Raw genomic sequence first — 13104 nt, forward strand, 5'->3', positions numbered from 1 at the left:
TGGATGGATGGATGGATGGATGGATGGATGGATGGATGGATGGATGGATGGATGGATGGATGGATGGATGGATGGATGGATCTGCAATGACACCTGGGACCTGCCTGCACATATACACCTCTGTCATCACAGTCATCTGTCAGTTCTTGCCCTCTTAAAACATCTCTGCCAAGTGGAACTAGATAGTTCTGTTGTCTGCTGACTTGAAGTTAGGCTAACACCAACTTCGGGGCGGTTAAGCTATGCTCAGTATGTAGGCTACCCCAGCTTTATCCAAGTCCCAAGGACAGAAGTATTCAGTCAATGCTCCTGCAACTAGCTGGGGTGATCACATGAAGATCCGTGGTTTTCAAAGGATACACTGGAGAGCCTGGCTACCACAGCATTCTGCAGCACCACGCAATGGTGGTCCCTCTGGTATGCGCTTAGTTGGTCAGGGGTTCATCCTACAGCAAAATAATAACCCAAAACATAAGTCTGAGCTATGCCAGAATTACCTCAGGAAAAAAGAACAAGATGGTAAGCTTAAAAACAGTCTCCAGACTTAAACCCCATCGAGATGGTTTGGAATGAACTGGACAGAAGAGTGAAAGCAAAGCAACCTACAAGTGCCACACATTTATGGGAACCTCTGCAACACATACGGGAAGAACTTTCTGGAGAATATTTGACTTCTGTTATAGAAAGACTGCATTGGTGGTATGTTTTGGGTCATTATCATGCTGGACGACACATCAATGACCCATCTTCAGTGTCCTAGTTGAGGAACGGAAGTTCTCGCCCAAGATTTCACAGTAAATGGCCGCATCCACTGGCCTCTCAATGCAGTGATGTCGTCCTTAATCCTTAGTACTTAGTAATGTTATAGTTTTGGGCTAATGCACCACCTTTCTCATGATCATCAAATGATGGCTATTTTGATTCCATTCCCATTTTCAAATAATTGCACCAACAGCTGTGTTCTTTTCATCACACTTTTTTTCTGATGGTCTTGTAGCCAAATTCCAGAATTCCAGCCTTGTGCTTGTCTATAATCTTGTCCCTGACATCCTTTGAGAGCTCTTTGGTAATGTGAGTTTTTTTTTTTCAGGGTTTTGGTTGATATTCTGTTCCTGTCCAATAAAATGAAACTATCATAAAAAATAGACTGTTTATTTCTTTGTAAGTGAGCAAACTTAAAATTCAGCAGATCAAACATTTTTCACCAGACTACACTGCACTTATTTACTGGCCAGTTATTAACCAGTTAGTAAACATTAATTATTGTGTTGTTATTAGTTACTTATAAATAAGTATTAAGTGCAGTTAACTATCAATTTGCTTTTTATTTGATGATGGTTAATATGCTGACTGTGTTACTGACTTCTTGGAAAATATACCTAAACACAAGACTAATATTTAGTGGTAGTTACCAGTGTGCTGGTGGGAATCCACAGTTGAGATCCCCTTAGACTTGATGTTTCCACTTGCTCCTCCAGAACCACCAGCTCCACCTCCCCTTTGATGTAGCCACAATTTCTCTCAAGGATGGAACGCAGCACCTCCAAGAGAACCACGCTGGTGGTGCATCCCATGGTGCTCCCAGATGCTCACAGGCACCATGCAGGAAAAGCTGAATTTTTGCAACACACAAATACTGCAGCCCCAACTTTGTCTCTCAAACCTGACCTCTTTCCCACAAAGTCCTGTTGCAGATGAACTGACAGGTATCAGATGATCCCCTGTAGCTTACAAGGATTCCCAATCATTCCATTTGAAACACATTCACCATTTTGAAAAGCAAATCCAGCAAATCTCAGCCTAAGGGTCAGGCTGCTGAGTGGCATCCTTCTGTTTGCTGATCAGTGGGGATGAACGGCATGAGGCTGCTGAGCTGCTCTTTCAGTCAGAGCAGGGCGTTGACTAACAGCCTCCTCTTCCTTCTGCTGGGGGATGAGGATGCTCAGTTGCTCTTTCCTTCTCCCTCTCTCTCCCCTTTCTCTTTCCCCCTTTTGTCAACCTCGTATCTCACTCATTCTTGTCACTACCCCGCCCCACCCACTCCTTCTCGCTCTCTCAGCAGCCCCCCACCCCCAACCTACAGTCATGCAGCTTAGTCATTTATCTGACTCTGCATGCTTTGTCAACAGTACAAGCAGACTACTACTAACAAAAATGCAAACACTGTTACACCACGGCCTAGGCAACCGGCGTGCAATGCAGGAAAATAAAAAGAAGGAAAAAACACGCGAGAAAAAAAACACTGAGGCTCTCCACCAAAATCCCAAAATGAAAGTGTCTCAAAACGAAAGTATTGACAAATCCATTCACAGCTATTTACAACAAACTATTTATTTACAACACGGGGGGAGATCACGACCATGACATACCGAAACACGAGGCTTAAATACATAGAAGGAGCAATTATGGAATGGACCACAGGAGGGAAACACAGCTGGGGCAAATTAGACCTGACGAGACAAGGAAACGTAAACTGAACACACTAAGATAACACAGACTTTCAAAGTAAAGCAGGAAATACATGACAGTCACGCAAAAAACAAAACACTGACAACACCGAAACGTAACATTTCCCCCCACCCAAAAATCAAACATGTAACCCCAAGTGAAAAGTTTGATCCAGACAGACGAAGCCGATGAAGGCTGGAGCGGTCCCACGGACCCTCCAGCGAAGGCGGATGAAGGCTGGAGCGGTCCCTCGGACCCTCCAGCGGAGACGGATGAAGGCTGGAGCGGTCCCACGGACCCTCCAGCGAAGGCGGATGAAGGCTGGAGCGGTCCCTCGGACCCTCCAGCGAAGGCGGATGAAGGCTGGAGCGGTCCCACGGACCCTCCAGCGACGACAAAGGCTGGGGCGGTCCCACGGACCCTCCCCCCAGCGAAGGCGGATGAAGGCAGACGAAGCTGATGGAGGCTGGAGCGGTCCCACGGACCCTCCAGCAGACGACGAAGGCTGGTGCGGTCCCCCGGACCCTCCAGCAAAGGCGGATGAAGGCTGGAGCGGTCCCACGGACCCTCCCCCCAGCGAAGGCGGATGAAGGCAGACGAAGCTGATGGAGGCTGGAGCGGTCCCACTGACCCTCCAGCAGACGACGAAGGCTGGTGCGGTCCCCCGGACCCTCCAGCAAAGGCGGATGAAGCCTGGAGCGGTCCCTCGAACCCTCCAGCGAAGGCAGACAAAGCTGATGAAGGCTGGAGCGGCCCCACCGACCCTCCAGCAGACGACAAAGGCTGGGGCGGTCCCCGGACCCCCCAGCAAAGGCGATCCCGGACGAGCCCCCATATGTTACACCCCGGCCTAGGCAACCGGCGTGCAACGCAGGAAAATAAAAAGAAGGAAAAAACACGCAAGAAAAAAAACACTGAGGCTCTCCACCAAAATCCCAAAACGAAAGTATTGACAAATCCATTTACAGCTATTTACAACAAACTATTTATTTACAACACGGGGGGAGATCGCGACCATGACATACCGAAACACAAGGCTTAAATACATAGAAGGAGCAATTATGGAATGGACCACAGGAGGGAAACACAGCTGGGGCAAATTAGACCTGACGAGACAAGGAAACGTAAACTGAACACACTAAGATAACACAGACTTTCAAAGTAAAGCAGGAAATACATGACAGTCACGCAAAAAACAAAACACTGACAACACCGAAACGTCACAACACAGACTCACCCACACATAAATCACCTCCTGCAAACAACGTTTTACTCTTCCTCTTTCCCCCTCTCGCTTGATATTCTTTTTCCCACTGACACTGGAATTACAGCAGATGCAGTAATCTTTGATGTCATTTAGTCTTAAAAGGAATGACTTAGCTTCCCTTGATCTTGTGTGGCAGTCACATGGTCACTAACACAAGCCTGGTATTACTTTTACTGTTATTTACTGGTCGCTGTCCTACTGCGTCATAGAACAAGCTATAAAATATACAGGTGTGTTTATTTACAGCAATTTAAATGTATATTCTTCATCTTCTCTGTGGTTGCTGGTATAAATATTTGATCAGTGATTGACATACTCACCTACTTTTAAGTGGATGATGTAGCACAATGGGTAACACATGGGTAACGCATCTGATTCTGATAGGAGATATACATAATTGTCAGGATGTCAGTCTCCTGTGGAGACATGGGTTCGAATCCCACTTCTGACACAAATTATTTATGGCAGCTGGATAGTGTAGTAGTAAGAGTACACACCTTTGAAGCGGGAGTCACAAGTTCGAATTCTGCCCAGTATCCAGTAAGATACTGAATGAAGTTATTTAAATAAGTTCACGTGTACTGCAATCATTTTTTTTTCTATTAAACTAGTGTATGCATGAGGATAATTGTAAAAATACACACATACAGTTAAGACTTTTGAGAGAATCTCATATAGTAGTGTCAGTTACTGGAACCTCAACTTTATTCCTACAAAAGGAGTTTCTAGGTCTACTGTACACCTTGGAAATCTTAGGATCTCACAAGCCAGCGTTGTCCTGGTAATGATCTACCTTCAAGTAAAGGTAAAGGCTAATTTATACCATTGAGGCCTCATCTCAAAAACTGACATAGAGGTAACTCTGTCTGTGAAGCTGGATTTAAGAAATAAGTACTTAAAGTTTTAAAAACGTGTTTAGCACCATCTTCTGTCAGTATGGAACCTTACGTCACCGATTGGTTGGTCACTGTCAATAGACTTAAACTAGCAACAGAACCAATAACTCAGGGGAATATAAAGAGAGTAAACTAAAAAAATCTGTTTAAGGGGACCACTTTTGTGCTGCAACAATAACTTTTATGTTAAAATCAAGGCTATACTGTCTACTTTCTGAAGCAGTAAGTGGTTATACGTTGTTTAGCTAACTGCACTGACACAAGAAAATCCACCTGTTAGCCATAATGTTTGTGTTTGTAAAGCACTTTAAAAATAAGGGCTATGTGGAGAAGAGTCTGTTTGAGTCAGGTGAAAGCTGGTTCAACCCACTGTTACAGCCAGAGGCAGCACAAATGTGACCCCCTTAAACTGATTTTTAGTTTTAGTGTCCCTTTTTTCCCTAAATAAATAACTGCTGTAACAGCAGTTATTGTAGTTATTGGTTGTCTTATTAGTAAGATTTCCATTAGTTTATGTTAGTTATGTCAGTTTTTGAGAGCCGGCCTCAATGGTGTAATCAGCCTTTATACATTTACTGTTTCATTTCTACTTCAAGCACAGTGAGGGGATCGTTGTTCCACTGCTTTATAATCCTGCTATATAAATACATTCAGACTGAATTGAAAACTGTCAGCTGTGGTGGAAAATAACATCTATGAACATGAAATTTTATAAAGCTATAGAGCAAAAACTAAACAAAATAATGAACTGAAAAACGATAGAATGGTCTTTAGACCTGCACAGCAGAGCTCCACAGTTGACATTAATTCTCTATTCTGCAGGATATTTTTGCTACTAAATTCTCAAATCACTTGCAACAGGCATTCTGTTTTCACTTTTGAAAGTTCCCTTTAGAAGTAAGGACAATAACCTGCATGTATATATTCATTTGAGTTTCCCTTTCAATAAATACAAATATTTTTTGATCTTTTTCCATGTGTTGTAAAGCAGACTGCAAAACAAAAATAGGAAAATCGCCCTCAGTCAGCAAAGCAAACATTATGCTTTTCTCATGTGCACATCCTTGAATAAGTCTTTATTCTAAAGTAACTTGAAGCCTGTAATGCCAGGAGACATGGACCAATGCTGCCTCCCAGAGGCTGATACTAACAGTGCAACAACCCCGATAACTTGCTGGAAAAAGCCAGGAGACACTTCTAACCTGAATATATTCTGAAAAAGCTTTCTATGAAACAAAACAAAACAACAAAAAAGCTAATATGGTCACTAAAAGCTTTGCCCAAACACTGTAACACCGCCCAGTGTGAGCAAGCAAACGAATGGTTTCACTAATGTGGTTTGATTTGATTTAATCAGTTCAATTACACACAGCATCTCTTAACCATCTAGGATGAAAAGAGGAATGGAATTTTTCCATTTTAATGGGGTAAGACTATAGGCTGACAGGCAAAATCAGGAAGATAATATGGTAAATACAGTACAAAATAATAAGGATATTATATGATTATCCATCCATGATATGGCTCTTGTTAAATGAATACAAACAATAAAACACAGGTACTTTTAAGTTAGTTGAGGTTATGGGGAGAGGGACCCTATAGGGGTCCAAGCAGGGCTGGACTGGACTGGGACAAAAAAATCAGCCTAGGCATTTTGACTACAGACCGGCCCACCAGGTATTATAGGAAAAACCATAAAGTTCTTTGATTAGGCTGCTGCCCCCGCGACCCGGCCTCGGATAAAGCGGATGAAGATGGATGGATGGATGGACCATAAAGCTTTTGAATGAAAACAAACATCGTTGTGACAGTGATGTACACTGTCTTGTTGGTATATATGTATCACTCTAAAACTTAAACCTACACTCCCTATTCTGGTATTCTAAACAGTACTTAGCCAAAACCCAAAGACTGCTTGGTCGAGTTAACCTCCTGAACTATCTACAACACATGGTGGAAACCTGACATTAAGACAGAGAAGACTAGAGGTGAGACATGACCATTACTGAATATTAAAAATAATAAATGACAGATTTAGTGATGTTTTCATGAACTATTTATTTACCACATCAATTAACATCATGGCAGGGCAAAATATTTTTTCTAACAAGGCAACCTTTAAAAAGTGAAAGGAGACAGAAAGACAGGTGAGAAAGAATAAAACGTAATTGACTTTTTGATGGCATTTTACACAGTACTGGTACAATATCTAGAAAATGTGGGAAAATACTGGCATCATATACATACTTACTTCTGAAGAAATTATGTTGGGACCCTGAAAAAAAATGACTATGGACAATAATGGATTTCTATACATTTTACATCAGATGAAAACTGATATTTGCTAGACGTTTTAAATGAGAATAAGAAAGAAAAGTATTTCTTTGTGCCCCCTTTCCCTGGTAATGCCCTACCTGCCCTCCTGGCAAAACTTTGCTAGAGCCGCCCCTACACAGTTACCAGATGTCAGCTAAGTAAAAAAGGATCCTGGTGTTATTTGTCTCTCAAACAGTTCATAACTTCCCTTCAACTCATTCATGTCACCTAAAAGGTAAACCTGTTTCTCCATCACCTGTTCAGCTCTGATGATTCAGTAAGGACATCTCCTGGTTTCATCTTCATGTTTCCCAGATATCCAAACCGATATCAAGACCAGCAGCTTTTACAGCTGTGGCTCCAGCAAACATCAGCTGATACTAGAAAGTAATATTAAATCAATTCTAACAACAGCTGATCAAGCTTAAACATGCTGCTGCCACTGGTTTCCTCTTTCTGGTGCAAAGTGGGCGATAAACAAACAAGACAGACAGGACTTGTGACAGAAAAGCCAATCAGCTGATCATTGATTGAAGTAGCAGCAGCTGCCTCCCCTTTCCCTCATCCACCTGCTGGCCTCCACCCCTTTCTAATTTTATTGAATCTGTGGAAGCTCCGCCATAGCCACCACCAAACAATTGAGTTATTTTTACACATCTGCCAGCATCTGGCCAATCCGCTACCTTTCATTGTTTATACCGTTACGGGAAAAAAAACACAACAACAAAAAAAATCAGCACATAAGAACGAAAAATTACCATCGGCCCACCGGACAAATTCCCAGTATGCCCAATGACCAGTACAGCTATGGGTCCAAGGACAGTCTCATTGAAATGTGAAGGGCTCAGATCATGTTCCCATTGTTCTTTGAGTGTTACTGTGCTTCCTCTCTTCATCTCAGGCACAGAGGCCAAAAGTTTCATCATGGACCTAAATTTAGGCTAAAAGTAATGAATGCACTCCACTGTGATTTGGGTATTGAGTGCCTGCAGGTATTGACAGAGTGAAACAGGGTCCACATGAACCCTGCAGAAGAACGTTTTTATTTAAAAAAAAAACAAAAAAAACCAAACATGTTCGGATAGACTTTAAAATTAGCATACTGTTGCTGTTTTTTGTTTCAATCTTAGTAGGCTTCAAGTTTTCTAATTGTATCGCTTTTTGTCCAACTTTCACATGTCAGGATCCTCAAGCAACCAAAGAGGCCATGAATGTTGTCCACATCAAAAACCTTTTGCACATGCTTCACAGAACTGGATATGCAATTGTGTCATCTGGGTCAGATAAAATATTTTCTGGTCACTGCCCATTTTTTGCAGACACAAGTGACTACACAGCTGATTGAAATAGCCACTGGGTTTTTTTTTTCATGATGGTTATTTGAAAGTATTTATTTAAAAGAGACAGTGCATGTTAATGAACATCAGTGTCAGTATGCCAGAGTTAGCCAAAAGTCTACGTGTCACGCTTGACCTGGCAGGTCAGACAAAAACAATAAATAAGAAATTTAACAACAACAACATCAAACAATTTATAACGATCCAGTTCAGACAACAAATACATAAAATTACATGAAATATCATACTTATAAAGTGTAACTATTTACAATTTCACATATAAAAGATAAAACTGTTAGGATGCCTGGGTCGTCGACCCAGGGTTTTTGAGTTTATGATATTATTTATACTTTCTAGTTTTGGTTTCTTTGAGTTCTGTCTTATGGTTTATGTCTCTGTCTTCTTTAGTTGCTCTGTCTCCCCTATCACCTGCATCCCCTTGTCTAGTTCGCGTCTCTGTGTATCCTTAGTTGTTATATCCCCGTGTCCAGTCAGTGTCTGTGTCTGCCCTGGTCCCACGTCTCTGTTCCCTCTGTTACAGCGCGTGCGAGTCTGTGTCTTTGTTCAGTCTGTGTTATGTGTTTCCTGTTTTACTTTGAAGGTTTCTGTCTTATCTCAGTGTGTTCAGTTTACGCTTCTTTGGTCTCGTCAGTTCTGATTTGCCCCAGCTGTGTTTCCCTCCTGTTACTCATTCCCTGATTGCTCCCTCTGTGTATTTAAGCCCTGTGTTTCTCTGTGTCCGTGTCGCGATCTACCGTTTACTTTGCTGTGTGTTTTGCAAGTCCACCGGTGTAAGTTTATTTTGAGTTTTTTCCAGTTATGCCATGTTTGCGTTCAGCATTAAAGCTGTTTTTGTTTAAGTTCTGTCTCCGGAGTCTGCACCTTGGGTCCTATTCCTGCCTGCACACAGCCTCACCTAACAAAAACTATTCATGAGTAATTATCATGTTTAGCTCTACAATGTGTTTTATGGCTTTGCCAATCACGATGGCAGGAAAATCTGGCTAAACAAAGAAGAAATCTTAATTTGGGATTATCTTAGTCTTGTTTCATTAGTTCACAGAATAATTAAGATTTGTTGAGCTCTGCAAAAGACTCTTCAGTTGAAATGCAATAAATGCTTCCTGCAAAATCTGAGGAAAAAAAACCGCCAATGAAAAAAACAGCAACGTCAAAACACACAAAACATTTTGCAACAAGTTGAAGCCTCTCCTATACACTCACTTAAATTACAGCTGCAGGCTATGCAGCAGAAATAAAAACACGGCAAAAACATGCAGAGACAATCCAAAAAACATGACGTGGCGTTCAAATAAGAAGCAGCTTCTTCATTTGTGAGCCTGCAGGCATTAAAAGGATCAGTGGCCTGTCTGGTTTGGTTTGGTTTGGTTGTCAAAATCATGTCATGATGTTGGAATTTCAGATTACAGTGATGTTGACTTTTGTTGTTTTCTTACAACGAATAAAAAAGAAATAATGTTTCTCCTGCAGTCTCCTCTACACCAGACTGACCACGGTGTTTACTTCACTGTAAGGGTGGTAATGACACAGAGCATGAGGCAGCCTAAATAAAGAAAGCATGGAAACCACATGGTTTGAAAAGGCCTAGGCTCAGCGATCAGTTATAGCAACTCAGGACCACAAAAACCAGCAGACAACCAAACGGCCGGCACCATCACAGCCCCTGTATCATGTCACAGATATAGGTCAGCAGTGCTAAAGCATCTGCAAATCTGCAGCTTATCTCTGCCAGTTTTTTAATTCTCTAATCAGACCAAATCCTCTGGAGTGGAATTGACTCTTAAGTGGTTCCACGGTTCCACCGAAAATGGGAGGTGATATTAAGGTATCAGGATGCACATTATATGGTTAGTGTCTCTCACTTTCACACATTTACAGGGGCCACGAGGTTATTCAGGCTCATTAACAAAGAACCTAAAATATTAAAAGACAAAGACAGAATTTAACTGGGCATGAGTATGAAGAAGTGGGTAAAGGCAAGGCAGGGAAATGGCAGAATTATGTTATTATTATTATTATTAAAATGCCATAGGCTATCCTTAGTGCTCTACTGCTTGGCCTCCACTTTGTTTACTAAGGTATAGCTGAAAGCCAACCACGCCTGCAATGGTGTGTACGAGCACTTGTTCCAAGAACTGGCCTCACTCTTGAATTTAGACGATTTATTGCATCTGCGGGTATTCATAATTGATGACCCCGCGGGTGCTTAATGTGACACCACATTACGGAAGAGAAAGAGGGCAAGTTTTAAAATAGCCATCATCTCATCCATTATTAAACACAACCCAGAGATTTGATTCAGTATCCATTATGCCACTCCACACACTGGCCTAAGACAGAATTAATAGTCTACTGTGACATAACAGAAATGAAGACTAACACTACATAATGGATTGTTTTATGTAAGTTGAAGAGCTGTATGTACAGCAGCCCATGCCCATCTATCAAACACTTCCTGTGTTTTTCTCAATCCTGTATCCTTGTTGATTAAACCACGAAGCAACCACAGTCCAACACCAGCCAACCTCATTTTTGCTGGACCAGAGTTTTTAACTTAAATTAACAACTGAAAAGATATCTTTCCTGGCTTCTGCTAACTATTTTCACTAATCCTACTTTTACCTGTGAAAAATCGTAAAAGGATATTACTAAATTTAGATATAAATGGCCTGTATTTATATAGCGCTTTACTAGTCCCTAAGGACCCCAAAGCGCTTTACATATCCAGTCATCCACCCATTCACACACTGGTGATGGCAAGCTACATTGTAGCCACAGCCACTTTGGGGCGCACTGACAGAGGCGAGGCTGCCAGACACTGGCGCCACCGGGCCCTCTGACCACCACCGGTAGGCAACGCGTGAAGTGTCTTGCCCAAGGACACAACGACCGAGACTGCCCAAGCCGGGGCTCGAACCGGCAACCTTCCAATTACAAGGCGAACGCCCAACTCTTGAGCCACGATATATACATGCATGTAGTTATTCATCTTAACTTTTATTTAATATTTAAATTTGCAAAGAGAGAAACAGAAAACAAGATATAAGGGCTTGACAGAAGTCTAAATGATAAGTCAGTTAGCTTAATATAATAAATTAAAGCAAGGGGGAGGTAAAGGTAGTAAACTCAGCCTACCAATATCTTTGAAGCTTAACATTTAAAATATGACAAAAATAAATATGACTTAAATATTAATCTAATCCGTGCTTTAAAAACAAAAGATTATATGGCTTAAGGGGTTATGTGTTGGACAGTCCTTGGTTGGATGCCCTGTTTTCTGAGTCTGACGATGACAAGAATTTATGACATGACAGTCATGCAACAATTTGTGAGCTTTACAGGCACCGGTGGATCACATTACTCTTAAACAGAGCTGTTTTATTTCTGCTTGTTTCCACTCTTTACATAGACATAGTTGCATGTGAAAACCCCACTGCAGTATTTTTAACTATCCTGATGAGCTGGTCAAGAATGATACATTTTTTATTTGTATGTTTTACTATTACATGTGCCACAGAGCACACAAGTGCAGAATAATCTTCCTTCATACTGTAAATAAGACAGGCATATTTTGTTACCTTTGTCATTGTGTGGCCGTTTGGTCATTGTCTAGTTAAAAGATGAAACTGTGCGGGTCAGATGACAGAATGTGTATGGATGGGTGTGTTTAGCCTTCATTACGTTAGAGCTGGTGTATATTTCAGTTACCTGGCAACCTCTTCGGGAAAACAGTAGGTCGTGGCGAGTGTAAAGTATATGCACCAGAAACATAATGTTTTTGATACAGTAAAACACGCCATGCTTTAGAAGTACTGCCTTTGAGCAAGGCACTGAACTTTGCACCAAACAAATTCTCCTCTGTAGCAAGAACGAAGCAAACTACTCCAAAGGTACACTGCATGATACACAGTGGGTCAAATATGTTCATTCACTTGCCTTGGTAAGAGCCTTTCTCTTACCATCAACACTGACGTCCTGACAGCCTCGGAGACGCTCTGCCTCAGCTCTGCGGCGGTTCCCGGTTTGTTGAGACCCCGGGTAAACTTCCTCGCCTCCAGTGGCGCAGCAGCCATAGTATAGCCCACCTTTCATCAGACAGACAGGTCCCGCGACGAGCACACGGTGTGCGAGGTTGTTTACAAGCTGTCGCTGCAAAACGTAGATACTCTGCGCTCCGGGATGTCCGACTTGCCTAAGCGCAGAATCGTGCAGTTTTATTCTGTCGTCATGCTTTTCGTAAACTTAACGCTAGCGGACAGTGTAGCCCAGGATACCTGGCGACTGCGTCCCCAGTCAACAGCGACCAGAGAGCAACATCCAAAATCCTGCGGCGTCTCGTCCCTGAGGTCCCTTTCGCAAACAGACACGCCTCCTTTAGTCATTAGGACAGAGCTTTTTCAGCCATCATGTGCCTATCTGGCCAAGTTCTGTGACTCCATAGTGTAATTGTTTCCTCATACGATAGTGAAAGCTGCTGTCAGGTGGTTCGATTCCAGTGGGAAATACATATGGCCTGTGGACTTGAGTCAGGAAGGAAATTTGTAAAACTACAAAATTAAACACGACGAGCTAAAGGGAAAAGGGAGCCTCGGAAATCAGAGCCCTTGAGTTGAGCTGTGGCCCATATTAACTACCCTTGAAACGGGAAACGTTCTAATGTTTTTCCGTGGTATAGATGATGTGAGGTTTAAGTGTTTTCTGTCTCTTTCCAATATTAAAAGCTTCAGTGTTTTCCATTGCAATTAGGGTTATTTGTTTTATATATTCATAAAAGGACTATATAGGAAAATATATATAGGAAAACTTGATTTTTGAGATT

General features: G+C 42.0%; 1 protein-coding gene across 9 annotated transcripts in view; it reads right to left on the bottom strand.

Annotated features, from left to right (window-relative positions):
• LOC102304228 (dedicator of cytokinesis protein 9) overlaps positions 1-12818 on the bottom strand; it is a 63018-nt gene extending 50200 nt beyond the window's left edge. For 5 of the 9 annotated variants that reach the window (XM_005943377.3, XM_005943381.3, XM_005943378.3 and 2 more), the window contains exon 1: positions 1413-1991. In XM_005943377.3, the coding sequence (XP_005943439.1) occupies positions 1413-1574 (162 nt within the window). In that variant the 5' untranslated portion in view covers positions 1575-1991. Of the gene's footprint in view, positions 1-1412; positions 1993-12244 lie in introns of those variants that run through there. The other 4 variants (XM_014340424.2, XM_005943380.3, XR_006055472.1 and 1 more) reach the window with 3 other exon arrangements.
• Positions 12819-13104: the final 286 nt, after the last annotated feature.

The sequence above is a fragment of the Haplochromis burtoni genome, unplaced genomic scaffold (genome assembly GCF_018398535.1).
Source record: "Haplochromis burtoni strain Fernald_Lab_line unplaced genomic scaffold, NCSU_Asbu1 Contig_368, whole genome shotgun sequence".
Lineage (NCBI taxonomy): Eukaryota > Metazoa > Chordata > Actinopteri > Cichliformes > Cichlidae > Haplochromis > Haplochromis burtoni.